Source organism: Pimephales promelas, chromosome 15, assembly GCF_988280905.1.
Source record: "Pimephales promelas chromosome 15, fPimPro1.hap1.1, whole genome shotgun sequence".
Lineage (NCBI taxonomy): Eukaryota > Metazoa > Chordata > Actinopteri > Cypriniformes > Leuciscidae > Pimephales > Pimephales promelas.
In genome coordinates, this window is record NC_142783.1 from 35,600,942 (window position 1) to 35,627,268 (window position 26,327).

Genomic DNA, 26,327 nt, shown 5'->3' on the forward strand with positions numbered 1-26,327 from the left:
TACAGTACACTCACTCACTTTCTCTCTCTCTCTCTCTCTCTCACACACACACACACACACACACACACACATGCACACAAACATACAGTACACTCACTCACTTTCTCTCTCTCTCTCTCTCACACACACACACACACACAGACACACACACACAGAGACAGACACACAGCATTAGAATCAGTTTATCTTAAAGACCAAAAACATTTAGATTTCTAGACTTCTTTTAGACACTTAGTCTGTGTGATTATTGCTAAATAATACATTTGACTGATATGACGACTAAACAGGAAATACCATCCAATCCAAATCTGTAAATCTTTAAAACCTGAGAATGGATGAAATCCTGATGGATTCTAATGGACTGTCTCTCATAACAACTGATTTATGATCAAACAGAAAGAACAGAATGAAGAAGAGTAAAGACAGTTATAATGTTACAAAAGATATGTTCATCAAACAATCCTGAAAAATAAAATTGATCAGTTTCCACAAAAATATAAAACTGTTTTAAACACTGATAATAATCATAAGTGTTTGTTGATCATCAGATCCTCATATTAGAGTGATTTCTGAAGGGTCATGTGACTCTGAAGACTGGAGTAATGATTGATTTGATCACAGGAATAAATTACACTTTACTGAACAGATGATTTACATTATAATCATATTTCACAATATTACAGTTTTTTTTATTACATAAACGCAGCTTTAGTGAGCAGAAGAGACTTTTTCAGAACCATAACATTTTCCAGACTCATTTTTTTACGCTAGTGTAAGGTTATATATATATAGGTCGTGTGTGTGTGGCAGATTGTTGCCTGATGGAAAGTTTGCTGTGGAATGTACATTTTTTCCTCCTGATGTTGAAGACGCGATCTGAACGCTGATTGGTCGAGACAGCGGCTGAAGAATGTGTGAGATGGCTTAAATAGCGTCTCTCGCGCGCAGAAGAGCAGAACATCTCCATTCTCCAACACACACACTCTCTCAGAGAGACTGTTTCTGCATCAGTAGAGTGTGTGTCTCTACAGGAGTGTTTAATCTCCAGCATCATGACTCTGAGAGGACTCGTTCTGTGTCTGTTATTGTGGAGTTCCGAGAGCAGACATGCAGGTGAGAACACACTGAACACACACACACACACTCTGAACACACACACTCTGTGTTGTAAAAGCGCTGTATAAATGTTGCTTGACTTGTTTTATATGCGTGCGCGCTCACGTGTCTCCGAATCCGCAGAAATGCCGGACGATGATTCCGTGTTCGACCTGTTCGAGCTCTCGAATCTGCACAAGAAGCACCACGGGGTGAGTTTAGTGAAGGGACCCGATCCAAACAGTCCCGCGTACAAGATCCTGAACCCGAACCTGATCCCCTCCGTGCCCGAGCTCTCCTTCCGGGACCTGATCGACTCCATCCAGAGTGAGAGAGGCTTCATCTTCACCGCGAACCTCAAGCAAGCCAAGCGCACACGGGGAAGCCTGATCTCCGTGGAGAGGACCGACGGAACCGGGTCCGTGTTTGAGATCATATCCAACGGGAAAGCCGACACGCTGGATCTGGTGTACCGGACCGCGAGCGGACAGCATGTGGTCTCCGTCGAGGACGTGAGTGTGGCGAACGGGCACTGGAGGAACATCACGGTGTTCGTGCAGGAGGATCGGGCTCAGGTTTATGTGGGCTGCGAGGAAATCAACACGCAAGAACTCGATGTTCCGATCCAGCAGATCCTGAGCCCGGAGAGCGCGGACACCGCCAGCCTGAGGATCGCTAAAGGAGCCGCTAAATCATCAGACCGCTTCATGGTGAGGAACGCCTGTGTTTTGGTCCATCAGAGCCGCGTGGTTATTGTTTAGTTATTCATTTTCCATCTAATGCGTATTTTCTTCCTCTAATGAGGAGTTTGGAAACGCGTAAAGACGCGCGAAAGCAAATAGCAATTCTACAGTTTCTTTCTGAATGTTTCGTGTAATAACTGTTGTTGTTCTTTTCCCGATAGTCCACTTTAGACATTCTACTAACTATTAGTAACTACGTGTCAACTAACTCTCAATAGAGTGTTAGTATATTTATAGAGTACAACTCTCATATAAAGTATTTTGTTCTGTGCGGTAGCGCTTAGAGTTTGAGGAAGGCGCACCACAAATTAAATGTATTATTATTAGTAGAGTAGACTGTTGGGTGTTTGTAGAATAAGTTGACTTATAGTTGCCATGCTACTTACGACCTTTGACCTTTATCCCGTTTCTTCAGGGAGTTCTCCAGAATGTGCGGTTTGTGTTCGGAACGACGCTGGACGCGATTTTACGCAATAGAGGATGCGGGAGCTGTAAGTCTGCAACTTTGTGAATGATATCAAATTAGATTATAAAAACTCTGTTTATTTGATTTCATATTGGAAAAATGTCAGATTTGACTTGTCCTTGACTTTGACTTCAGATTTGACTTTCCTGTAGTTCAGATGGCGTATGGCGATAGTGGGTCATGGGTTCGATTCCCAGGGAAAGCAAGAACTTATAAAATGTTATAAATGCTTACATTTAAATGAATAAAAATAAAGTTGTGCTGGGCAATTATTAATCACAACCAAAATAAAAAATAAGAAATATTTCTATGTACATATTTATATATAAATATCAACATGTTCTTAATTATATACACGCATGTTTGTAACTAAATAATTATACACACACATATATTATGTAAACACAAACTTTTATTTTATGTTAGTGTGTGAAAATCTGAATATTGTATTAAAGCTTACCACTCAGTTCATATCTCGACAGCTCCCTTCATCACGGACGTCATGCGCTTTGAGAACTCGGTGAACGGATCGAGTGCGGCCATCCGCACGGACTACACCGGACACAAGTCTAAAGGTCAGCTGACCCTCATGTGTTTGTGATGTGATGCGTTTGTGATGTCATGTCTGTAACGTCAGAACGCTTTCCCCTTCAGATCTGCAGGACATCTGCGGCTTCTCCTGCGACGACCTGACCAGCATGTTCTCGGAGCTCAAGGGCCTCGGTGTGGTGGTCAAGCAGTTGTCCAACGAGCTCCGCCAAGTGGTGAGGATCAGAACCAGCTGTTGATGTTTATGCTTGAGTCTCTCCGCCAGATATCTCTTCATCAAGTCCTCTCTAATGGCAGCTTCTCTGTGCTCTTCCAGACAGCAGACAACAGCTTAATCATGAACCAGATCCAAATCCACAAAGGCGTCTGTCTGCACAACGGGATTGTGTACGGAGACAGAAGCGAGTGGACGGTGGACAGCTGCACACACTGCACATGTCAGGTACAGCTCTCTCTCTTCAACTGTGCTTTCACTTACTTTATACTGGTAGGACTGGTTACTGGGCAGACCAGGCGGTTAAAAGGATAGTTCACCCAAACATGACAATTATCCCATCCTCAAGTGTGTATGACATTATTCTTTCAGACGAATTGTTGAATACAACGATGCACTTTTATGATGGACAGATGCACTTTTATGATGGACAGATGCACTTTTATGATGGACAGATGCACTTTTATAAAGGACAGATGCACTTTTATGATGGACAGATGCACTTTAATGATGGATAGATGCACTTTTATGATGGACAGATGCACTTTTATGATGGATAGATGCACTTTTATGATGGACAGATGCACTTTTATGATGGACAGATGCACTTTAATGATGGATAGATGCACTTTTATGATGGACAGATGCACTTTTATGATGGATAGATGCACTTTTATGATGGATAGATGCACTTTTATGATGGACAGATGCACTTTCATGATGGATAGATGCACTTTTATGATGATAGATGCACTTTTATGATGGACAGATGCGCTTTTATGATGGACAGATGCACTTTCATGATGGATAGATGCACTTTTATGATGATAGATGCACTTTTATGATGGACAGATGCGCTTTTATGATGGATAGATGCACTTTTATGATGGACAGATGCACTTTTATGATGGACAGATGCACTTTTATGATGGAGAGATGCACTTTTATGATGGACAGATGCACTTTTATGATGGATAGATGCACTTTTATGATGGACAGATGCACTTTTATGATGGACAGATGCACTTTTATGATGGATAGATGCACTTTTATGATGGACAGATGCACTTTTTTGATGGATAGATTCACTTTTATGATTCATAGATTCACTTTTATGGACTTCAAAACAGAAACAGCAATCCACTGCCATTATAAAGCTTGGAAGAGCCAGGATATTTTTTAATAACTCTGATTGTATTCGTCTGAAAGAAGAAAGTCATATAGGCTTGAGGGAGAGTAAATCATGGGGTGATTTTCATTTGAAAATGAACTACTCCTTTATGTGGGATTTTGGCCAAGGTTGACTAGGTTAAAAGCTCTGGTGGAAAGTGTTGGGAGAACAGAAACAGGTGCTGGAAGTCTTGCTCTCAATCTGTTCTGTTTCACATGCATCTAAATGGCTGAGATTCAGGAATGTTTTAATTGCCGAGTGATACCCGCTGACTGTGGTTTCCGGTGAGACCATCATGGGTGTGTGTGTGTGTGCGCGTGTGCGGTTGTGGCCGCTGACTCAGTCTGTATTCTCCACCCTCATGTTGGCCACATAAAAACGCTTTGTAAGTCCGGTGAAATGTGTTCCCTGCTGCCCGCTCAGAGTTTATATCACCACAAGATCTCCCAGGGGTCACTGTTTATTGTCGTTTATTTCTCATCCACTATGTGCAGCTGTTGGGATCGTCCCATTAAACTTGCTTCAAATATTTCACAGAACTCGGCCACTGTGTGTCGTGAAATCTCCTGCCCGCTCATGCCCTGCGCCAACGCCACGGTCCCGGATGGCGAATGTTGCCCTCGCTGTGGAACACGTGAGTCTACTCATCTCCATCTATCCAGCGCTTTAACACTATAGAGTTCACAGCGGCTTTACAGTGCTAACAGGAGATTACAGTAACAGAGAGTGTTTACAGCAGATCTAGAATAAAGTTACTGTCCAGATAAAGTTAGTTCTGATTGATTCACTTCCGTTGTAAAGATCATTAGTTATTAACTCAGGATCCGCTAACACGAACAGAAACTCTTAATGTGTTCTGGCCGTTCATTTGCACACGACTCGTTGAACTCATCTGGTGTCCCGTTCTCTGGTTCTCTTCCTCTAGCGAGTGACGCGGGTGCAGAAGATGGCTGGTCGCCCTGGTCCGAATGGACCCATTGTTCGGTGACCTGTGGACGAGGCGTTCAGCAGCGTGGACGCTCTTGTGACCGAATCAACAGCAACTGTGATGGCACGTCCGTCCAGACAAGAGACTGTTACACGCAAGAATGCGACAAACGATGTGAGTTGAACCTGGCATCCGTCACTGGTCATCATTCATGTCATGTAAGACCTGTGCCAATACATGCCTGTGTTTAACACTTCCTGCTGTGTTCATGCAGTCAAGCAGAATGGCGGCTGGAGCCACTGGTCTCCCTGGTCTTCCTGCTCCGTGACGTGTGGCGAGGGTGTCATCACTCGCATCCGGCTGTGCAACTCCCCAACGCCTCAGATGGGGGGCGAAGACTGCGAGGGAGATGGCCGGCAGACCGAGCCGTGCCAGAAGCCGTCGTGTCCCGGTGAGTGTAACCCTAACCCTAACTGCTGGAGGATTTAACCTGAAATCCCAATTGACACTGCAACGCATTTCTCCGTGTCTCAGTGAATGGAGGTTGGGGACCCTGGTCACCATGGGACTCTTGCTCCGTCACGTGTGGTGGAGGACTTCAGCGCAGACACCGTTTGTGCAACAGCCCGGCTCCCAAACACGGTGGAAAAGAATGCCTGGGCGACTCCAAAGGAAGCCGGATGTGCAACGCCCAGTCGTGTCCCGTTGGTGAGACATGCTTCACTGTTAAAGGGGACATATCATACAAATCGGACATTTTACATGTTTAAGTGCTATAATCAGGTCCTTTGGCATGTTTTTCGTCACCCAAAAAAGCAGTAGCACCTCAATGCAGAACATGAGATCCACGGGGAGGAGTCGGATCACGATCCAAGGGGTGGAGATGGGTTGGATTAGGGTTGGGTTTAGGGATTAGGGGGCGGAGTTGGATAGGTTTAGGTGTATGTAAGGTGGGAGGAGTTGGATCTGGATCCGACTCCTCCCCATGGATTTCATGTTCCGCAGTGAGGACCATCTCCAAAAAAGGGGCAAATTTGACAAGATATGATCTGAAACTTCACATTGTGGGGACTTCTATCTTGTGAAAAGGGGCATAATATGTCACCTTTAAGGATCAAGCCAAAGATTCTTGTAGCACTAAAATAACAGACTTCCACTCTATCATGAACAGATGGATGTCTCTCCAACCCGTGCTTCGCCGGCGCCAAATGCACCAGCTTCCCCGACGGCTCCTGGAAGTGCGGCGAGTGTCCGGAGGGGTACCGTGGGGACGGAGTCCACTGTCAAGACATTGATGAGGTGAGACTGTCATGCCCATGAGTTGGACACTTCTAAATGGAGATAGTGGTGTTTCTAAATGTTCTTTGGTCTCTGCAGTGCAAAGAAGTTCCCGATGCCTGTTTTGTGCTCAATGGAGTCCATCAGTGCGAGAACACAGAACCGGGCTACAACTGCCTGCCCTGCCCACCGCGCTACTCCGGACTGCAGCCCTTCGGCCAGGGAACAGAGCAAGCCGTCGCCAATAAACAGGTTTGAGCAATCTTAAACAATGGGAAGGGACAAGTCTTCCTTGTTTCAGGAAGTGCTAACCTCCTCCATAAACTCAACTTTCTTCCAGGTCTGCACACCTAGAAACCCATGTGCGGACAGCAGCCATGACTGTAATAAGAATGCCAACTGCATTTACCTGGGAATCTTCTCCGACATCATGTACCGCTGCGAGTGTAAACCAGGCTATGCTGGGAACGGTTACATCTGCGGAGAAGACCCAGACCTGGACGGCTGGCCAAACACGGACCTCCCCTGTGTGGAAAACGCCACCTACCACTGCAAGAAGGTACGCGGACGTTCCTTACCGTATCCCGTTATAAGACGAGGTTATAAAATCTTCATCAACACGTATTCTCGTATTTTAGGACAACTGTCCTGACCTTCCCAACTCTGGGCAAGAAGACTATGACAAAGATGGAACTGGGGATGCTTGTGACAGTGATGATGACAATGATGGGATCCCTGATGACGGGGTAAGTCGTAAACACATTCTTCTTCTGCAAAAGCATTTAGAAATAGCATGTTACTGACTTGAAAAGAAAGAACAGAGTGAACAAAAGAGAGAGCCAGTAGCAAATAAATAAAGCTTCTGTTGGATCCCTTGGTTTAACATCCATAATTCAGCCAAACAAACAGTCGGCGTCTCGCAGCCAAACGCTGGATTCTTTCACAGCTGTGTCCCAAACATCCATGGCATATCACTTAAGACATTCATTTTAGTGCTTTGTGGAAGTATTTATAAAATTGCCGAGGAGGGAGAGAACGGATCCAGATGTTTTCCTATCTTTCTGTTTTCATCTCTGACTTGGCTGGATCTTACAGGACAATTGCCCGTTCATCTTCAACCCAAGACAGTACGACCAGGACCACGATCAAGTTGGCGACCGATGCGATAACTGCCCGTACGACAGTAATCCAGAGCAGACCGACACCGACAGCAACGGCGAGGGTGACGCGTGTGCCATAGACATCGATGGAGACGGTGAGTGAATCTGGCCCTCACGAAGGACATAGAAACCACTGTTACGAATCATTGGTGTGACACTGGAATTGATTTCTCCAGGCATTCTGAATGAGAAGGACAACTGTCCATATGTGTACAACACTGACCAGAGAGACACCGACCGGGACGGAGTCGGCGACCACTGTGACAACTGCCCTCTGGAGCACAACCCTGACCAGGTGAGTTTAAAACCATGACCAGCAGATGATGAAGGCTTGCATTTTCACCTTTGTTGCCATTGGCTTTTGGCTTGCGTAGTGCTATATTAATAAATGTGATTTGACTTGGCGTTAATCGATGTGATGTCACAGATTGACTCTGACTCTGACAACGTTGGAGACAAGTGTGACAGCAACCAAGACATCGATGAGGATGGACATCAGAACAACCTCGACAACTGCCCCTACATCCCCAACGCCAACCAGGCCGACCACGACAAGGACGGCAAAGGAGACGCCTGCGATCATGACGACGACAACGATGGCGTACCTGACGACAAAGACAACTGCAGACTGGCCTTCAACCCCGATCAGCTGGATTCGGACGGTGAGTCGAAGACACTGGCGTGGATTTCAGTTCATGTTTCGTATAATCCAAATTCGTGCCAGAATAACCTTCTTTTCTCCGTTCCAGGTGATGGCCGAGGTGACGTCTGCAAGGACGACTTTGACCAAGATAACGTGCCAGATATTTTCGATGTTTGCCCGGAGAACTTTGCCATCAGTGAAACAGATTTCCGCAGATTCCAGATGGTTCCCCTCGATCCCACTGGAACTTCCCAAATTGACCCCAACTGGGTCGTCCGTCACCAAGGCAAAGAGCTTCTGCAGACCGTCAACTGTGATCCCGGCATTGCTGTCGGTAAGAGCTTGAGAGCGATGAACATGTTCTTCTACATCAGTGCGTTAAAGGAGAAGTAGTAATTTACTCTCCCCGACGTCATCCAAGATGTCCATGTGTTTCTTTCTTCAATAAATAATGGTTTGTCTCGTATTCCTCGGCTGGATCGTGTCGAGACTTTGAAGCTACACTGAAACTCACATCTGGACCAGTTGGAGTCAAAATCCTGGAATTATTTCCTCAAAAATCTTCTTTTCCACTGAAGAAAAACACATGAACATCATGGAAGACGTAGAGTAAATCATCCTTTAACGTTCTTCTTCTTGTTCCTCAGGTTATGATGAGTTCAACGCCGTGGACTTCAGCGGCACGTTCTTCATCAACACGGACCGTGACGACGACTACGTCGGCTTTGTGTTTGGCTACCAGTCCAGCTCACGTTTCTATGTGGTGATGTGGAAGCAGATCACTCAGACCTACTGGTCGCATACGCCCACCAAAGCCCAGGGTTACTCCGGATTGTCTATTAAAGTCGTGAACTCCACTACGGGACCCGGCGAACATCTCAGGAACGCTTTGTGGCACACCGGAGACACCGAAGGACAAGTATGTGTCATTCTCAAGCTGAATGTCCATGTGGTTTTGTTTTTTTTAAATGTCCGCTCATCTTATTTGGACCGTTTGCAGGTGCGCACCCTTTGGCACGACCCCAAGAACATTGGCTGGAAGGACTACACTGCCTACAGATGGCACCTGATCCACAGGCCCAAAACCGGACACATCAGGTGAGTGTGGATTACCTCAGATCTAGATTGGTCTTGGTTACTAACCGACAGCTAAAGCGGCTTTACTCACTCGTCTTCTTTTGTTTCTCTCCAGAGTTATTATGTACGAGGGCAAGAAAGTCATGGCTGATTCAGGAAGCGTTCATGACACGACCTACGCTGGAGGAAGACTTGGCCTCTTCGTCTTCTCTCAAGAGATGGTTTACTTCTCAGACCTCAAATACGAATGCAGAGGTAACTCATTTAGTCCACAACAACTACACAAATGTCTCCGCTAACATTCAGAAACGTGGGCGGAGCTAAAGCTGCTGTTACTCCTGATCCTGGATCGGTGTGATCGGCCGGTGTTGAGTCTCTGAAGCTTGTGTGTAGGCTCCGCCCTCTTCTGAACAGAGGCGGAGCAGAAGCTCATTTGCATTTAAAGGGACACACACAAGTTTTTATACAAGGGGCAAATCTGACGAGCTGTAATAAATGATCTGGTATTTTGAGCTGAAATTTCACACATAAATCTATGGTGGCCCCAGAATGTGTACTACATCTTGTGAAAAGAGGCATAATATGTCACCTTTAAAGAATAATATTGTTCTAGCAAAGCTCATGAGTGTTTTTTCACTCTCTTGCAGATGTATAACCACCCCATGGTTGTTTTCCCGAAGGACGGCCCACTATCTTCTGCTTTCTGTCGGTTTAAGTGTGTGTTATAACTCATCATCGGTTTCCTCCAATCTCAATGGGATTCTCAGTCAGTTTCTTGAGTTTCTTGTTTCGTGTCGTTTGGTGGGTAAAGGGAAGCTCTTCTGTGACCTCTTCTGTGAGCTCATGAACTGAAGTAAAGCCTCTGCTGGCTTCGAGATCCCACTGGAGGAACTGTGGATGAACAGGATCGACTGGTTTCGTGAAAGCATGTTCTTCTGCATGAACGTTTGTCGTTGAGACGTCCAGCTCTCCAGGACTCAATGATCCAGGCTTGTTTTTCCATAAACGCCCCTTCTGCTTTCAATCAGAACCACAGAGTCTTCATTTCACTGTTTATAGAGTCTTTCTCAGGGCTGGAAGGATCTTTGTGTTTAAAGTTCATGTCTTAGATTCGAGCTTCAGAGCTTTTGTGGTTCTAAACAAGCCTAAATGAGATATTACAGAGGCGCACTCCTGTGGTTTATTTATAGTGTTGAGAACTCGTCTCAGAGCCACTTATTACGGAAACAAACACAGAACTGGAGCGTTGAGAGCGCCTCCTTCGGGCCAGGAGGAGCTCAGTTCATATTACCTCACTGTTCTATAATTGAACTCAACAAACATCACAAGTGCCATTTATAAGTCAGTTCTGTGTTGTGTTTGAGCTACTGTATGTAGTGAAACATTTCTTCTGTAAATAATACAACATTGTTTTATTTTAGACGAGATGCCCCAGTAGAACATGAATGGAAAGTTGTTAATATAAATAGTTTGTGCCTAATTGATGTCTTTTTAAAAATAAGTTATTGGTAATGTTTTTTTTAAATATATTTTAATGTGTAGATATATGCTATTTAAATAATTTATAATGAACTGTAACCTGACATTGGAAGAATTTGTATAAACTGTTTGCACACTGATGAGGATTTTCTTTGTTTTTATGGATGCTTCAATGTCAGTATTGTTACCAGTTTTATTCAATAATGTTGTTCAATTCTTATCAATAATTTTGTAAAATCACAATAAAAACTTTTGAGTAAAGTGACTTTAAACTCCAGAATCATCTTTCCATGACGTGTTCATCTTAATACAGTCAGAAGGCCTGATTTTACTCTATGACTATAAATCTCAGTGTTTATGTAGAAATGCAGTGAATTTTGGTCTGTGGTTGTGGTTTGGTACAATATTATTGGCACAATAAAGGCTAATTTGGTCAAAAGAGGATTTTTGTATCCTCACAGTTAATCCTGGGTTCATTTATCCACAAGCGCACGGTTCACCTTCAAGGTCAGGAATGCTGGGAATGCCGAACACTACTCCAGTTCACCGGCGTGACGACCCTCCGCCTGCAACACCTCACACACACCGGACATTGTTTTGCTTGTCGCTGAAATTTTTTTTTTACTTTTAGATATACGGGAAATCGTAATGGAAGACGATTTCGATAGGCCTATATCTAAATATGTTTAGTATTTAACGCATTGTTTACACGGAGATTTCGGAAGTTTTACCTTTCACTAAACATTTAGATATACGGGAAATCGCAATGGAAGACGATTTCGATATATCTAAATATGTTTAGTGAAAGGTAAAACTTCCGAAATCTCAGTGTAAACAATGCGTGAGGTAACTAACGTTAGACGCGCGAGAGATCACTTCCGGCGTAACGTCTGGACGGAGAAGGTTCAGTTCGGTTCGACAGAGGTAAGAACTATATAAATACTGTTCGTTTTCTCACACAAACCGCTCGTTTCGTGTAGGCCATCAATGTGAACTTACATTTACGAGTCATTAAATCATGTTTAATTTGGACTTCTGCTCTTTGAGGTGGACCTTCTAAAACTGCATTATATGACTGATAGACAACAACGGTTTGACTGAAAAATGTCAAAGTTGAAAATACTGTGGAAATAAAGACTCCTACATCTTGGATGCCCTTGAGGTAAGCTAAAACATATCAAAAATTAATTTCAAAGTGAACTATCCATTTAAAGGAGCATTTATTTGAATTAGAACGCTTGTAATTTTTGATCAGTGTAATGCTGGATAAAATAAATTTCTTTAAAAACATGTATTTTGAACAGTAGTGTGTGTCCGTGTGATGTTCATGAGCCGTAACTCGAGGTTATCTCGGGTCCTCCAACACACTTATGAGGAAAGAAAAGAACGAGGTCAGGCTCAGATCATGGATTTCATCCATACATTTTTTAGGGAGTTTAATCAAAAGCTCATGATATGAATAAAAAGACATATTGCTTTGATTTTTGAAAAGGAACATTTTATATTTTCCACTTCATGTGTTGTTCAGTCTGATTGAGATACTGACGCTGGCAAACACATCAGAGACACAATGACAAACACACTTTCATGCACTTATTGTGCAACTTTAAAAGCATTTCGCAAAATATAAAACAGAAGAGCATTCTTCCTCGCATGTCATGCTTGCCGCTCCGGGTGTGTGTCCGCGCCGGAGCCGGGAGCCGGAGAGCGCAGGAGCTCGTCTTCACACTCCAGCAGGAGGTTCCTCAGCTCGTCCTCCGACACACACCGCGCCTGAGAGGAGAGATGAAAAGAGAAATGTAGTTAGGTTTGTTTTCTGACTCGATTGGCAGATATTTGCCCCTCAGAGACACACAGATGTGTGTGTGTGTGCACACGTGAGGAGTGTTTACAGCGGTGTGAACGACGGCTGAACACACTCACAGACGCGTGTGAAATACTAGTGAACAGTGTGACGACCTTCACACACACACTCCGTTATAAACCCTCTGTGACTCCTCGACGGCAATGAGCCGAAACAGAGCAAAGGTTCACCAGTGGCCGATTCACTGTCATCATCTCTGACCTTCACACACAACAATAAACTAGTTTGGATCAGGACACACGGATAAAGGACACTGAAGGAGAGAGAGAGTAAATGATGACCGATGATCACATGACCGGTTTAATAACCGAGAGATTAGTTAGATCATTTTTCGATACAACTTGATCTGTGAACTATCTCACATTTTGGATATTGAGTTTGAGTTGAGATAGTTCAACATCCTTTATGAAGTTGAGTGGAAATAGAGAAAACAGTATGAACTCATGACCTGAGTCGAAATAAGTCGTATGAACTCATTAACTGAGTCTAAATGAGTTGTATGAACTCATGAGCTGAGTCTGAATGAGTCGTATGAACTCATGAACTGAGTCTGAAAGAGTCGTATGAACTCATGAACGGAGTCTGAATGAGTCGAATGATTGATCTGAACTCATGAACAGAGTCGTCTGGGTCTAAATGAGTCATCTGAGTCTGAATGAGTCGAATGATTGGTCTGAACTCATGAATAGAGTCGTATGGGTCTAAATGAGTTGTCTGAGTCTGAATGAGTCAAATGATTTGTCTGAACTCATGAACAGAGTCGTCTGAGTGGAATGAGTCGAATGATTGGTCTGAACTCATGAACAGAGTCGTCTGGGTCTAAATGGGTCGTCTGCGTGGAATGAGTCGAATGATTGGTCTGAACTCATGAACTGAGTCGTCTGAGTGGAATGATTGGTCTGAACTCATGAACAGAGTCGTCTGGGTCTAAATGAGTCGTCTGAGTGAAATGAGTTGAATGATTGGTCTGAACTCATGAACTGAGTCGTCTGGGTCTAAATGAGTCGTCTGAGTGGAATGAGTCGAATGATTGGTCTGAACTCATGAACTGAGTCGTCTCGGTCTAAATGGGTAGTCTGCGTGGAATGAGTCGAATGATTGGTCTGAACTCATGAACTGAGTCGTCTGAGTGCAATGATTGGTCTGAACTCATGAACAGAGTCGCCTGGGTCTAAATGAGTCGTCTGAGTGAAATGAGTTGAATGATTGGTCTGAACTCATGACCAGAGTCGTCTGGGTCTAAATGAGTCGTCTGAGTGGAATGAGTCGAATGATTGGTCTGAACTCATGAACAGAGTCGTCTGAGTGGAATGAGTCGAATGATTGGTCTGAACTCATGAACAGAGTCGTCTGGGTCTAAATGAGTCGTCTGAGTCTGAATGAGTCGAATGATTGGTCTGAACTCATGAACAGAGTCGTCTGGGTCTAAATGAGTCGTCTGAGTGGAATGAGTCGAATGATTGGTCTGAACTCATGAACAGAGTCGTCTGGGTCTAAATGAGTCGTCTGAGTGGAATGAGTCGAATGATTGGTCTGAACTCATGAACAGAGTAGTCTGGGTCTAAATGAGTCGTCTGAGTCTGAATGAGTCGAATGATTGGTCTGAACTCATGAACAGAGTCGTCTGGGTCTAAATGAGTCGTCTGAGTGGAATGAGTCGAATGATTGGTCTGAACTCATGAACAGAGTCGTCTGGGTCTAAATGAGTCGTCTGAGTCTGAATGAGTCGAATGATTGGTCTGAACTCATGAACAGAGTCGTCTGGGTCTAAATGAGTCGTCTGAGTGGAATGAGTCGAATGATTGGTCTGAACTCATGAACAGAGTCGTCTGGGTCTAAATGAGTCGTCTGAGTGGAATGAGTCGAATGATTGGTCTGAACTCATGAACAGAGTCGTCTGGGTCTAAATGAGTCGTCTGAGTCTGAATGAGTCGAATGATTGGTCTGAACTCATGAACAGAGTCGTCTGGGTCTAAATGAGTCGTCTGAGTGGAATGAGTCGAATGATTGGTCTGAACTCATGAACAGAGTCGTCTGGGTCTAAATGAGTCGTCTGAGTGGAATGAGTCGAATGATTGGTCTGAACTCATGAACAGAGTCGTCTGGGTCTAAATGAGTCGTCTGAGAGGAATGAGTCAAATGATTGGTCTGAACTCATGAACAGAGTCGTCTGGGTCTAAATGAGTCGTCTGAGTGGAATGAGTCGAATGATTGGTCTGAACTCATGAACAGAGTCTTCTGGGTCTAAATGAGTCATCTGAGTCTGAATGAGTCGAATGATTGGTCTGAACTCATGAACAGAGTCGTCTGGGTCTAAATGAGTCGTCTGAGTGGAATGAGTCGAATGATTGGTCTGAACTCATGAACTGAGTCGTCTGGGTCTAAATGGGTCGTCTGCGTGGAATGAGTCGAATGATTGGTCTGAACTCATGAACTGAGTCGTCTGGGTCTAAATGGGTCGTCTGCGTGGAATGAGTCGAATGATTGGTCTGAACTCATGAACTGAGTCGTCTGGGTCTAAATGGGTCGTCTGCGTGGAATGAGTCGAATGATTGGTCTGAACTTATGAACTGAGTCGTCTGAGTGGAATGATTGGTCTGAACTCACGAACAGAGTCGTCTGGGTCTAAATGGGTCGTCTGCGTGGAATGAGTCGAATGATTGGTCTGAACTCATGAACACAGTCGTCTGGGTCTAAATGAGTCGTCTGAGTGAAATGAGTTGAATGATTGGTCTGAACTCATGAACAGAGTCGTCTGGGCCTAAATGAGTCGTCTGAGTGGAATGAGTCGAATGATTGGTCTGAACTCATGAACAGAGTCGTCTGGGTCTAAATGAGTCATCTGAGTCTGAATGAGTCGAATGATTGGTCTGAACTCATGAACAGAGTCGTCTGGGTCTAAATGAGTCATCTGAGTCTGAATGAGTCGAATGATTGGTCTGAACTCACGCTTCTCTCCTCCAGGATCTGCAGCTCCTGCTGGATTTCTCTCAGACGTTTCTCTTCTTCTCGTCTCGATCTGGCGTCCCACAGGACTCGGTCACCGGCGTTCTCCTCCTGACTCCCCTAAAGAACAGTCATGAGATTTCATTTTTTGAGTAACTAAAAAGCAAATGGAAAACGACATCTTGTGGAATAATTTAATTATAAGTGAACTTTCGGGTTGATTTGATTCGGAGTCATGTGTGGCAAAAGTCTCAAACACATATAAAACTTACAGTAAGATTAAAACGGGCCGATAAATCCAAGTTACGTGCAGACCAAGCGGACAGGAGTAGTGTGTGTGTGTGTGTGCTCTTGTAGTGATGACCTGCTGACACTGATGTCACTTCCTGCTCTGTCTCTTTGATTGACACCTCTCTGTTCTCAGTGGTACGAAACTGAAAGTGTTCATGGGATGTGAAGGAAAGACTGCAGTTCGTTGTCACATGCGTGTGTATTCATCAAGTCCACCGTCTGCCGCTCACAACCCCTAAACACACGTTTGTTCTGTAAATGCGTGCATCTAGAATAGAACTGGAATAAGTCGAAGCACTGAAGCGACAAAAACTTAAAAATAATCTAGAGCAACACTACCAGTCTAGCGTTTGGGATCGGTGAGACGTCTCTTCTGCTCACCAAAGCGGTGTTTATTTGATTAAAAAAAACACAAAAAAAATATTTTAAAATGTAATTTATTCCTGTGATTAAAGCTGAATTATCTTAAAGATTCTATTTCAAATAAATGCTGTTCTTTTCAACGTTCTGTTCATCAAAGAATCCTGAAATAACAGTTCAACACTGATAATAATCATAACTGTGTGTTGATCATCAGATCCTCATATTAGAGTGATTTCTGAAGGGTCATGTGACTCTGAAGACTGGAGTAATGATTGATTTGATCACAGGAATAAATTACACTTTATTATATATTCACATAGAGAATAGATGATTTACATTATAATAATATTTCACTGTTTTACTGTATTTTTGTGTATTTTTAATCAAATAAACACAGCATTAAAAAACATTAAAAATCTTACCGAACCTAGTCTTTTGACTGGTAGTGTGTATAGAAATAAAAAATGGCAAAATTACTAAAACTACAAAGGAACAGAAACGCTATTTAGAAACGCTATACTGGTGTATAACCCGCGCTCCTCTCTCAAACACCATCTCGTGTTCGCCGACGTGGAAGCAGGAGCAGAGCCAGACACACACACACACACACACACACACACACACACACACACACACACACTCTTACTCTGGTTTCCAGTCCAGATATCTAAACATTCTCAATATCTGAAGTCATTTTGCTTGTATCTTGATGTAAGTTTAGTTTACTGAAAAATGAAGTGAGTTTGTCAGAAGTCAGTGAGTCAGAAAAATTCTTTTCAAAAGGAAGACGTGTGTATTTCTCTGACCCCATTGCAGACATCTGCTCTTAAAGCACAAACTCACTTTATTTTTCAGTAAACTAGACTTAATATAATGACTTCAGTCACTTAGCTTCTCATGTAAATGCCTCTTAATTTTAAAGTGGTGTAAATCCAGCGTTTAATGTTGTTTATGTGTGTGTGTGGTGTGTTAAATCTGCTTTAACACACACCGTGTGCAAGTTGATAAGTGGACAGCATTGCTGAGTATTTCCTCCTTAAAACTGCAGTGAACCAAAGACAGTCTCAAAAACACTCGACGTCACAAACCACCTTGTAACCAATCAGATCTCAACATGTGATCGACAACCAGTGAGTGGAGGCGGGGCTCATTTGCATATTCATATAACTGTGCATATTAAATGAGGAACAGTGTCGGGTTACATTAAAGATATTTAAAGGCGTGAAGGAAATCAATCTTCCATCAAATGAAGGCTGGTTTTTATTTTATTTTGGGGGTATTTTTGATTTTATTCACCTCTAAAAGTACCATATTTTCTATCTAAATTATTCTCATTTTTATCTTATATTTAATGTCTCTTTGTCAGAACAGGAGATTGCAGTAACAGAGAGTGTTTAGGCTTTACAGCAGATCTAGAATAAAGTTATTGTCCAGATAAAGTTAGTTCTGATTGATTCACTAACGCTACAGAGATCATCAGTGATTAACTTAACCCTCAATAGTCATTAGTCGCACCCAACACTGAATGCGAGTGACGAGACAGGTGAGGAGGACCTCAGTGAAAGCAGGCCGCACCTGAGTGTGTTCTGAGCAGCGGCTCCTCCCAGACAGGAAGTGATGAACAGGAAGTAGCAGCTGGAGCCTGGAGTCGATGAGCCGGAGACTGTGGAGTTCAGACGGGTCGGGACTGAAGCCTTCACCGGCGGAGAGAGACTGAAACACACAGGAGAACTGCGTTAGAGAAATGAGTCACATGATCATCAACACAGTCAACATTATCTGCAACTACAATTCTTTTCCAGCACAAATGATGTTAAAAAAAAAACTTCATCAGAATGGTACGACTCTCGGTGAAGGTTTGTCACACACACACACACACGCTGGCCATGATGTGAGCAGTGTAATGGTGCTGTGAGAATAGTCCCGCTCGCGCTCAGAAACGCCGAATGGAGAGTTTCCTCTAGTGGACGCGTGTGGAACTGCAGCCGAACACACACACACACTCACTGAACGCTCCTTTACTGAGATATCAGACTCACATGCGGAACACACACTTGTTTACATTTATGGATTTGGTTTCGCAGTTTGAGATAATATATTTCATAAAATAATTCAAAATAATATTTTTGTGCATTTTTCATAACAATACACGTAAAATTTTGTAACTTTAAGTTCACTTTTTTCCCTTCAGCAATAATCTGCCGAGTGTCGTCTGTGAGAAGATCAAACTTCAGCCTGTCGCTCTAAAGCGTTCGACATTTACCACAGTTTAAGTTGGAAATTACAGTTTTATTTTCAATGTTCAAAAAAAGTGAATAAATGGATGGATTATAAAAACAGTGAGATTTTAAAAAAAAAATGTAAAAAAGTATATCAAACTAAAAATTAGAACATTCGTTTCATTGACAAAAAAACAACAACTCCAAAGCGACGCGCACCACAGGGTTACGGTAACTCAGGACACGTTTACTGTAAAACGCAAGATGACTGGAGACATTAAAGTCCCCTGTGGTCAAAAGCTGTATCCATTAAAGCTCATCATTGATCACCAAAATTACATATTTAAGCGTTTTTTCCTTAAAAAAAAAATGTCTCAATACATCTTGAATGACACCCTCTCCTCATTTAGTATGCGCAGTTCTATGAATATGCAAATGAGCCCCGCCTCCACTCACTCGCTGGTTGACGATCACACGTTGATCTGATTGGTTCCAAGGTGGTTTGTGACGTCAGAAACACCAGCGATTTCAAAGCGTGTTTTTGAGACTGTCTTTGGTTCACTGCAGTTTTAAGGAGGAAATACTCAGCAATGCTGTCCACTTATCAACTTACACACGGTGTGTGTTAAAGCGGATTAAAAACACCACACACACACATAAACAACATTAAACGCTGGGTTTACACCTCAGGGGGACTTTAAGTCTTGTTTCTTGTATTAAAATGAAGTGAGTTTGTGCTTAAAACAAGAACATCTGCCAACTGGGTCAGAAAACTCATCTTGATTCATGGAAAAGCCAGATTATTTTCCACAGGCTTTACAAACCGTGAAGCAAACTGGAGTTGAACTCGACTGAAAGCTTCTCAATAACACTTTTATTCCTTTAGTTCAATATCGCTCACAGATTTTTATCTTTGCACCTGGCATCTGCTTCTGGACGTCACACTGTATTCTGATCGCTCGTCCAACATCCCGTTCAAGCCAAATATCTAAGTCTTGACTAACGTCCTTCTGTTTCCCAATGAGCAAATCTCCCATCAGGCCCAGCGGCGAGCGTGAGGTCAGCCTTGTCCCTCTGCCCTGTCGTTACAGATCTCCATATAACGAGCGTGAGCTCAGAGGAACACGACTTACTGAATGAGCTCATCCTTTCTGCCTCTTTAAATTAGCACTTTTATAGCAGCTAACTGTGAACATTTCAGAAACACATCACTGGACAGTACCAAGAAAAGTCAGGCTTTGGTCTGAAAATCTGCATTAGTCACAAGACAACAAAAACACAAGAACAAAGATAATAAGAATAAGTGTTGATTGTTGGAGGTCACATGACTTAAATGGACCATTAAATATATGCAAAGAACATGAGACAAACTATATAAATACATGATGATGATGCCGTTGTCAGTCAAGGTTTTAAAACTTTAATCTTAAAATGATTCAAAGTCGTCATGAAAGGGAAGTTGCGCTGCGCTTCAAGAACAAGAACACATGTGGGCGGGGCTTGATCGTGTCTGTGGGGAATTGATTTGGATGGCTGTGGTTTGCTATTGGCTGAGCTCATTTGAGTGACAGGTTATAGCCCCGCCCACATCATCAGAAAAGAGAAGTTATTCCAGACTTTTCATGCACTACTTTTTGGTTTTCAGGGACTACAATCAGAGATCGCACTTCTAGAACAATATCTTTAGTATTTTAAAGAACTGTTAATATAAATAAGTTACAGATATAAGGCATCCAAAACACACATTACAATGTATTTGATAGGTTCTTCGGGTCAATAATGAATAAAAAAATGTTAAAAATCGTAGCTTCATCGGAATGGTCTGAAACGTGGTGACTTTAATGGTACTTGGTATATGAACACCCAAAAAAATTGGGGACAGGATTTGAATAGTCTAAGTGGTCTTAAAAAAATAGCCACACTCAGGACCTTCAGGTCAAAAATGACCTGCATAGGAAATGAATGGAAAATTGGCAAAAATGTGAAAATTCTGTGTTTTTTTTGTGCGTACAATCTACAAATCAGCAACAATCTTGAAAAAAAGCACACAACAGTGAAGGGGTGAATGTATAAAACATCAAGAGTGCAAAACAGACACATCCACACACACACAAACACACCAAAAAATTCAGATTATACATGTTTTGCATTTTTAAAAAGCTCAGTTTGTCCACGAGATGGCATCCATCTAATTTCAAAAATTGCTTTTATGAGGCCTAGGCTTGACTCCAAAATGAAATACAGCTTTAAAAAAAATATATATATACATTTTTTAAAATATTTTTTCTATTATATTCAATGGGGGAAAATTTGGTCATAATTATTGCATTAATACTAATTATACATTTTTGTATTTTTGAAATTTTCTTAAAACACCAAAAAAGAAAATAAAAAAATATAAAAAAAACAAGTAAAAAAAAATAATTATGATTTTCTTTTTTAAATATGAATCCCGCCCTTTGGGTCAATTTTGACCCGAAATTCCCGAGTGTGACTGTTAAACGAAGACCCCCAGAGGGTTAAATACAATGTTTGTAATGGCTATTATTGTTCAATAAATAATATTTTATAGTATAATTTAGGCCTACTTTCTATCAAGAAAATGTCTAATTGAAAATGTCAAAATTTCTAGTTTTTCAACAACCAAAAAAATTCATAATATGAAAATATTTTGTTGTTGAAAAAACTAGAAAATTCTAGAAATTTGACATTTTCAATTAGACATTTGAAAATTGTAATTAAACACTCTTTGTAAATGTGTCTGTTTTGAAGGGTTTCCCAGGACGTGACCTCCTGTCGCTCTCTCCGTCTGCTGAACGATTTACTCCCGAACTGGAATATTTCAGACTGATCCCGCTGTGCGTCTCTCGGGGTCAAAGAGTCACACACACACAGAGACTTCATTTTGTCAGAAATGAGCTGCGAGTCATCAAACATCTGCTGAACATCCACCGCTCCTGCAATAACAGGAAGCTTCCGTCGGGAAGAGCATCTGCGATCCGCTCGCTTTCACAACAACAATTACAGAACAGGGTTAGCGGCGGAAAGAAGGAGCTGGAGATCCTGCGGCGGAGAGCTCGTCAACACCGGCCAATCAGCAGCCGGACCCACGACACCGACCACAGAACCAACGGGACAGAAAACACTCCGAGTCATCTCACAATTCTCACTTTATATTATACAGGTCAAACTCGGAAAATGAGAATATCCTGCAAAAGTTCATTTATTTAAAGATGAAACTAATATATTATATAGACTCATTACATGCAGAGTCAGATATTTCAAGCCTTTATTTGTTATAATGTTGATGATTATGGATTACAGATATGAAAACCCCAAATTCAATATTAGAATATTGTGAAAAGTTATTCATATCTGTAATCCATAATCATCAAAATTATAACAAATAAAGGCTTGAAATATCTGACTCTGCATGTAATGAGTCTATATACTATATTAGTTTCAGCTGAGGTCAGATCTGGACTCGGACGTGCAAGGAGACGGGTCAGGACTGTGAGATAAGTCCCAGTCCTCTTTATCCCGTCTTTATCACGTTTATATACGACACTTCTAGAAGATCCATAATCTAGATCAACACACACCAATCTCTCTAAATGTCATAATCAGTAGTTAACAAACAAGCATTCATCACTTCAGTGAGCTCATCGTCTCTGCCTTTAATTATCAGATGGTTTAAATGACTGTATTTTCAGCTAACTGTGATTTATGGATACTTCTGAAATGCAGAACTTTGAATATTGTGAAATTGAATAATTGAGAAAACCCATCACAATCAGGGCTTGACATTAACTCTTCTTAGTTCCTCTATTCTCTCTCTCTCTCTCCTATTGTGTGTGTGTGTGTGTGTGTGTGTGTACCTGAGGTTCAGTCAGTAGTTCAGGATCACTGTGTTCTTCCTCCAGATCTCTCAGTAGTTCCTCTATTCTCTCTCTCTCCTGTTGTGTGAGCAGGACTGAGTTGCCCGACGCTCCTGCAAGCTGGACACACACACACACACACACACACACACACATGTCAATCAGATCATCAAACATTAGCTTTTTTGAGTAACATGTTTCGTTTTCCATCACAAACATCTAAACATTCTGAACTCAAGACACAGTTACTGGAGAAGCCGAATGAAGATCTGAAGAGAAAATGAAGAGAGTTTATGACTAAAACTTGTGCTTTTACTAAATATCTGCCAGTGGGGTCATCTGGTTCGTGACTCGTGAAAACAGACCAAAACTCTTGATGACATCATCTTGCACTGGGTGCATTTCTGTCCAATCAAACGCCTTGCAGGAGTCGGAAGCCCCTCCCCCCGATGCCGCCGCCTGTCAGCATCACACACACACACACACACACACACACGCCTGACATGACCCTCCACACCTCAATATTCCTCTGGACGAAGTCTTGTGTGCGCTTGCTGTCCCGTCTGCCGTCTGGAGCCTGAGCATCCGCCGCCTGCTGACCCACACACTCCAGCTGTGTGCCCTCTGCTCTCACACACACACACACACACACACACACACACAAGTTAAAGTGTAAAACATAAATAAAACACACAGACGTCACATGATGATCACTGATGACATCAGCACGCCCTCTAGTGTGCTCTCACAGTAACACAGCCATGAATAATAATTACATCCAGATCAGATTTCACCAGGAAAACACACACACACTATGATGATATAAACTTACAATCATACTTCATAACTCAGATAATGCAGAGTTTGCCTTCAGAATTTGTTGGGAATCTAATGTCACAATGCAGCATATGTAATAAAATATAATAAAAAAAAGCACTTTATCCATAACATGGACTTCACTGAGGAGTGAGATGAAGAAGTGTGTGTGAGGTTTGTGTTTTGATGCGTTACCGCCCGTGTCGTGTCTGGTGTGTGTGTCGCGCTGCAGATCCAGAACCTCCGTCTCGAACACGGGGACGAACTCCTCATCCTCACACTCATGAGCTGAGGCACACATTCATTAGCACACCTCAATATTATTTGTTGATTAGGATTTTTTTTTTACATGTACACTTCCAGTCAAACGTTCTGTATCAGTACGATTTGTGTTTTTAAGAAGTCTCTTCTGCTCACCAAGACTGTAAACAAATAACTGTAATATTGTGAAATATGATTATAATGTAAATCATCTGTTCAGTAAAGTGTAATTTATTCCTGTGATTAAATCAGTCATTACTCCAGTCTTCAGAGTCACATGACCCTTCAGAAATCACTCTAATATGAGGATCTGATGATCAACAAACATGTCTGATGATTACGGTGTGTGTGTGTGTGTGTGTGTGTGGGTCGCTCACAGGGGTCGGGTGTCAGAGCCAGGAAGCGTCTGGTGTTTTCCATCTCGTAGCGGCTCATCCTGAGACTCACAGCCTGAAACACGAGGCACAATTACACAAGAATGAAGCGTGTGTGTGTGTGAGTGTGTGTGTGTGTGTGTGTGTGTGTGTGTGTGTGTGAGACGCACCTGTAGCTCGCCCCAGAGTCTCTGCTGCTGCTCTCGGCTCCTCTGCTTCACCTCTCTCTCCGCTGACGCCTTGAGAGCCAGAATCCGGTCCAGTCTCCTCATTTTCCGGATGGCCTCTCCCAGCTCCGGATCTTCGTCCTCCTCATCGGACTCGTCTGTGGGAGAATCGGGACATCACTGACCTTCATCATTCCCTCGTGGTCCAAAATGACCCCAAGACATAAAATTATACTTTTTTTTGTCCAGAAATATTTAATATATATATATATATATAATACATTATTTTTTGTGAGATTTTTGGTTCTTTTTTTACATTTTATTTACATGAATAATAAATAAATAATAATTGAATCACATTCCTCACTGCGTGACGTATATTCAAAATAACTCACAATTCATGCATAACTCTTTTAATTCAGCTCTAAATATCTCACATCGGGAGTCTTTGTGTGCATTCACACACACGTGTAGACATTATAAAATCTGTTTTTGGTACACTTTTACCATTTTTAGTTTGAATTTTGAGCATTTTTATGCATTTTTATGCAAATTGACCTCCTCCAATCCATTACATTTTTGTGGTTGAAGTGCGACACGAGTCCCGGATCAGAACGACTGACCCGAGGGAGGATGAAGAACAGCTCATACTGTACCTCGGTCAGAGCCGGGTCCTGCTGCGCTGCCCTGAGCCTGTTACAGGACACACACACACACACACACACACACACGTCAGTTCTGTCTGTCTCACACACTTCACCTCTGCGTATGTGTGTGTGTGTGTTAAAGCCCCACCTGTGCTGTGTGTGAGGTCCAACTGTGTGTGTGTCTGTGTGTGTGTGTGAGGTCCACCTGTGTGTGTGTGTGTGTTGCACCTGTGTGTGTGTGAGGTCCGGGCTGAGCAGCTCCAGAGATCCGGGACGCTCTCGACTCGTTCTCCTGATCTCAGAGAGAGAGAGAGGAGCTGCACCGGAGGCCGGGCGAGAGATGTTCTCCAAACTACCCTTCGTGATGTCCATACAGTCCACACACACTGCAACATCATCATCATCATCATCATCATCATCATCACACAGCAACTGATCGCTTTATTTACATCTGTGTGTGCTGTACATCTGGAATATAGTTTACAGTTCATTCAGGCCTGTGAGTGTCACTGCTGTAGTTACTGTTCACTGGCTGTCACTCATACATCTTTCATAGCGGTGTATTATCGTGTGATTGACAGTTCATGATTCCTGATGAATGTCAAACCTTGATCTGAGAGCAGCTTCTCTGCTGGAGAGCCAGTGTCCCCCTTCTGATCCTCTGCGTCCTGAACACACACCAATGACAGTGTGTGTGAGAGTGAGTGTGCGTGTGTGTGTGTTTGAGAGAGAGAGAGAGAGAGAGAGAGAGAGAGAGAGAGTGTGTGTGTGTGTGTGTGTGTTTCCTCACCGTGAAAGTCTGATATATATCCTCCATCTCACCGAGCTTCTACAACACGACATTCACACACATTTACAGCAGTTGTCAGCGGTATTCAAGTGAAATATGATCAAATTACTCAGAACGAGAACATGTCGAATTTATTAAGCCGCAAATAAACACAACTAAAGCCATATTACAGTAAACGAGTCTCACACACACTGCGAACTTCTCGCTGTCCGGCGGCGGTGTGTGTAGTGTCGGTTTGTTTACAGTGCGCGCGCCGGTCTCCATGGAAACGGGCATCTCCCGTCGATTTATTATTAGTTTTTAGTTATTAGTTACTTCACAAATTCAACACAAGAGAACGTGATGACGTTTTCATAAACACCCCTGACCCACACTAGTTGAAAAGTGAAGGGATTGCTGTGAGTCTAGTGGACCGAAGCTGAAATCTAAGAGGTTTTTGCAACTTTCCATTTCCATGTTGCAGACTGAGGCGAGCTCTAGTGTAAATGTAAATGTATCTACAAATGGAAATGTACACTAATGTGCATGAAAGCATACTTTTTAGTCATTTTAAATCAAAACTAGGTCACTATTACATTCATACTTGAGGTGTGTACAGAAGAGTATATGGGTGGACAGTACAGTAATAACAGTATATGAGTGTACAGTAAGTGTACACTTAAGAGCAGTGTATGAGTGTACAGTGAGAGATGTGTAGTACAGTAAGAACAGTATATGAGTGTACAGTAAGGTGTGTATAAGTGTACAATAAGAGCAGTGTATGAGTGTGTGTATGTGAGTGCAATGGGGTTATTGGGTGTGTCAATGATTCCCTCTCTGTCTCTCATTCAGGTCTATTTTTAGCTACATCAGTGTCGCATCAGAGAGCAGCTCCAGGGCAACACACACACACACACACACACACACAC

General features: G+C 42.6%; 2 protein-coding genes across 2 annotated transcripts; one reads left to right on the forward strand and one right to left on the reverse strand.

Annotated features, from left to right (window-relative positions):
* The first annotated feature begins 833 nt into the window (after positions 1-833).
* On the forward strand, positions 834-11,068 carry thbs1a (thrombospondin 1a). Its single transcript, XM_039669396.2, has 22 exons — positions 834-1,113; positions 1,240-1,805; positions 2,254-2,329; positions 2,787-2,879; positions 2,959-3,068; positions 3,170-3,295; positions 4,776-4,872; positions 5,164-5,340; positions 5,441-5,617; positions 5,701-5,874; positions 6,338-6,465; positions 6,544-6,696; positions 6,785-7,003; positions 7,083-7,190; positions 7,540-7,699; positions 7,781-7,899; positions 8,032-8,266; positions 8,354-8,581; positions 8,895-9,166; positions 9,248-9,345; positions 9,440-9,579; positions 9,972-11,068. Exons 1-22 carry the CDS (start codon positions 1,053-1,055, stop codon positions 9,977-9,979), a joined length of 3,525 nt encoding a protein of 1,174 aa, XP_039525330.2. The 5' UTR covers positions 834-1,052; the 3' UTR covers positions 9,980-11,068.
* Positions 11,069-12,284: 1,216 nt separating this feature from the next.
* fsip1 (fibrous sheath interacting protein 1) lies at positions 12,285-25,657 on the reverse strand. Its single transcript, XM_039669203.2, has 12 exons — positions 25,420-25,657; positions 25,237-25,297; positions 24,858-25,015; positions 24,639-24,675; positions 23,986-24,140; positions 23,819-23,891; positions 23,376-23,468; positions 22,882-22,988; positions 22,365-22,484; positions 17,843-17,980; positions 15,617-15,733; positions 12,285-12,576 (listed from the first exon to the last, which is right to left on the reverse strand). Exons 1-12 carry the CDS (start codon positions 25,444-25,446, stop codon positions 12,460-12,462), a joined length of 1,203 nt encoding a protein of 400 aa, XP_039525137.2. The 5' UTR covers positions 25,447-25,657; the 3' UTR covers positions 12,285-12,459.
* Positions 25,658-26,327: the final 670 nt, after the last annotated feature.

What these genes read in the sequence shown, in the direction of transcription:
- thbs1a (XM_039669396.2), top strand. Translation starts at nt 1,053, where the DNA reads ATGACTCTGAGAGGACTCGTTCTGTGTCTGTTATTGTGGAGTTCCGAG. An exon ending in AAGCCGTCGCCAATAAACAG is followed by an intron (nt 6,697 to 6,784) that starts GTTTGAGCAATC and finishes ACTTTCTTCCAG; the next exon opens with GTCTGCACACCTAGAAACCC. An exon ending in CCACCTACCACTGCAAGAAG is followed by an intron (nt 7,004 to 7,082) that starts GTACGCGGACGT and finishes CTCGTATTTTAG; the next exon opens with GACAACTGTCCTGACCTTCC.
- fsip1 (XM_039669203.2), bottom strand. Translation starts at nt 25,446, where the DNA reads ATGGAGGATATATATCAGACTTTCACG. An exon ending in ATATATATCAGACTTTCACG is followed by an intron (nt 25,298 to 25,419) that starts GTGAGGAAACAC and finishes GTGTGTGTTCAG; the next exon opens with GACGCAGAGGATCAGAAGGG. An exon ending in GGCTCTGACACCCGACCCCT is followed by an intron (nt 23,469 to 23,818) that starts GTGAGCGACCCA and finishes TGTGTGCCTCAG; the next exon opens with CTCATGAGTGTGAGGATGAG.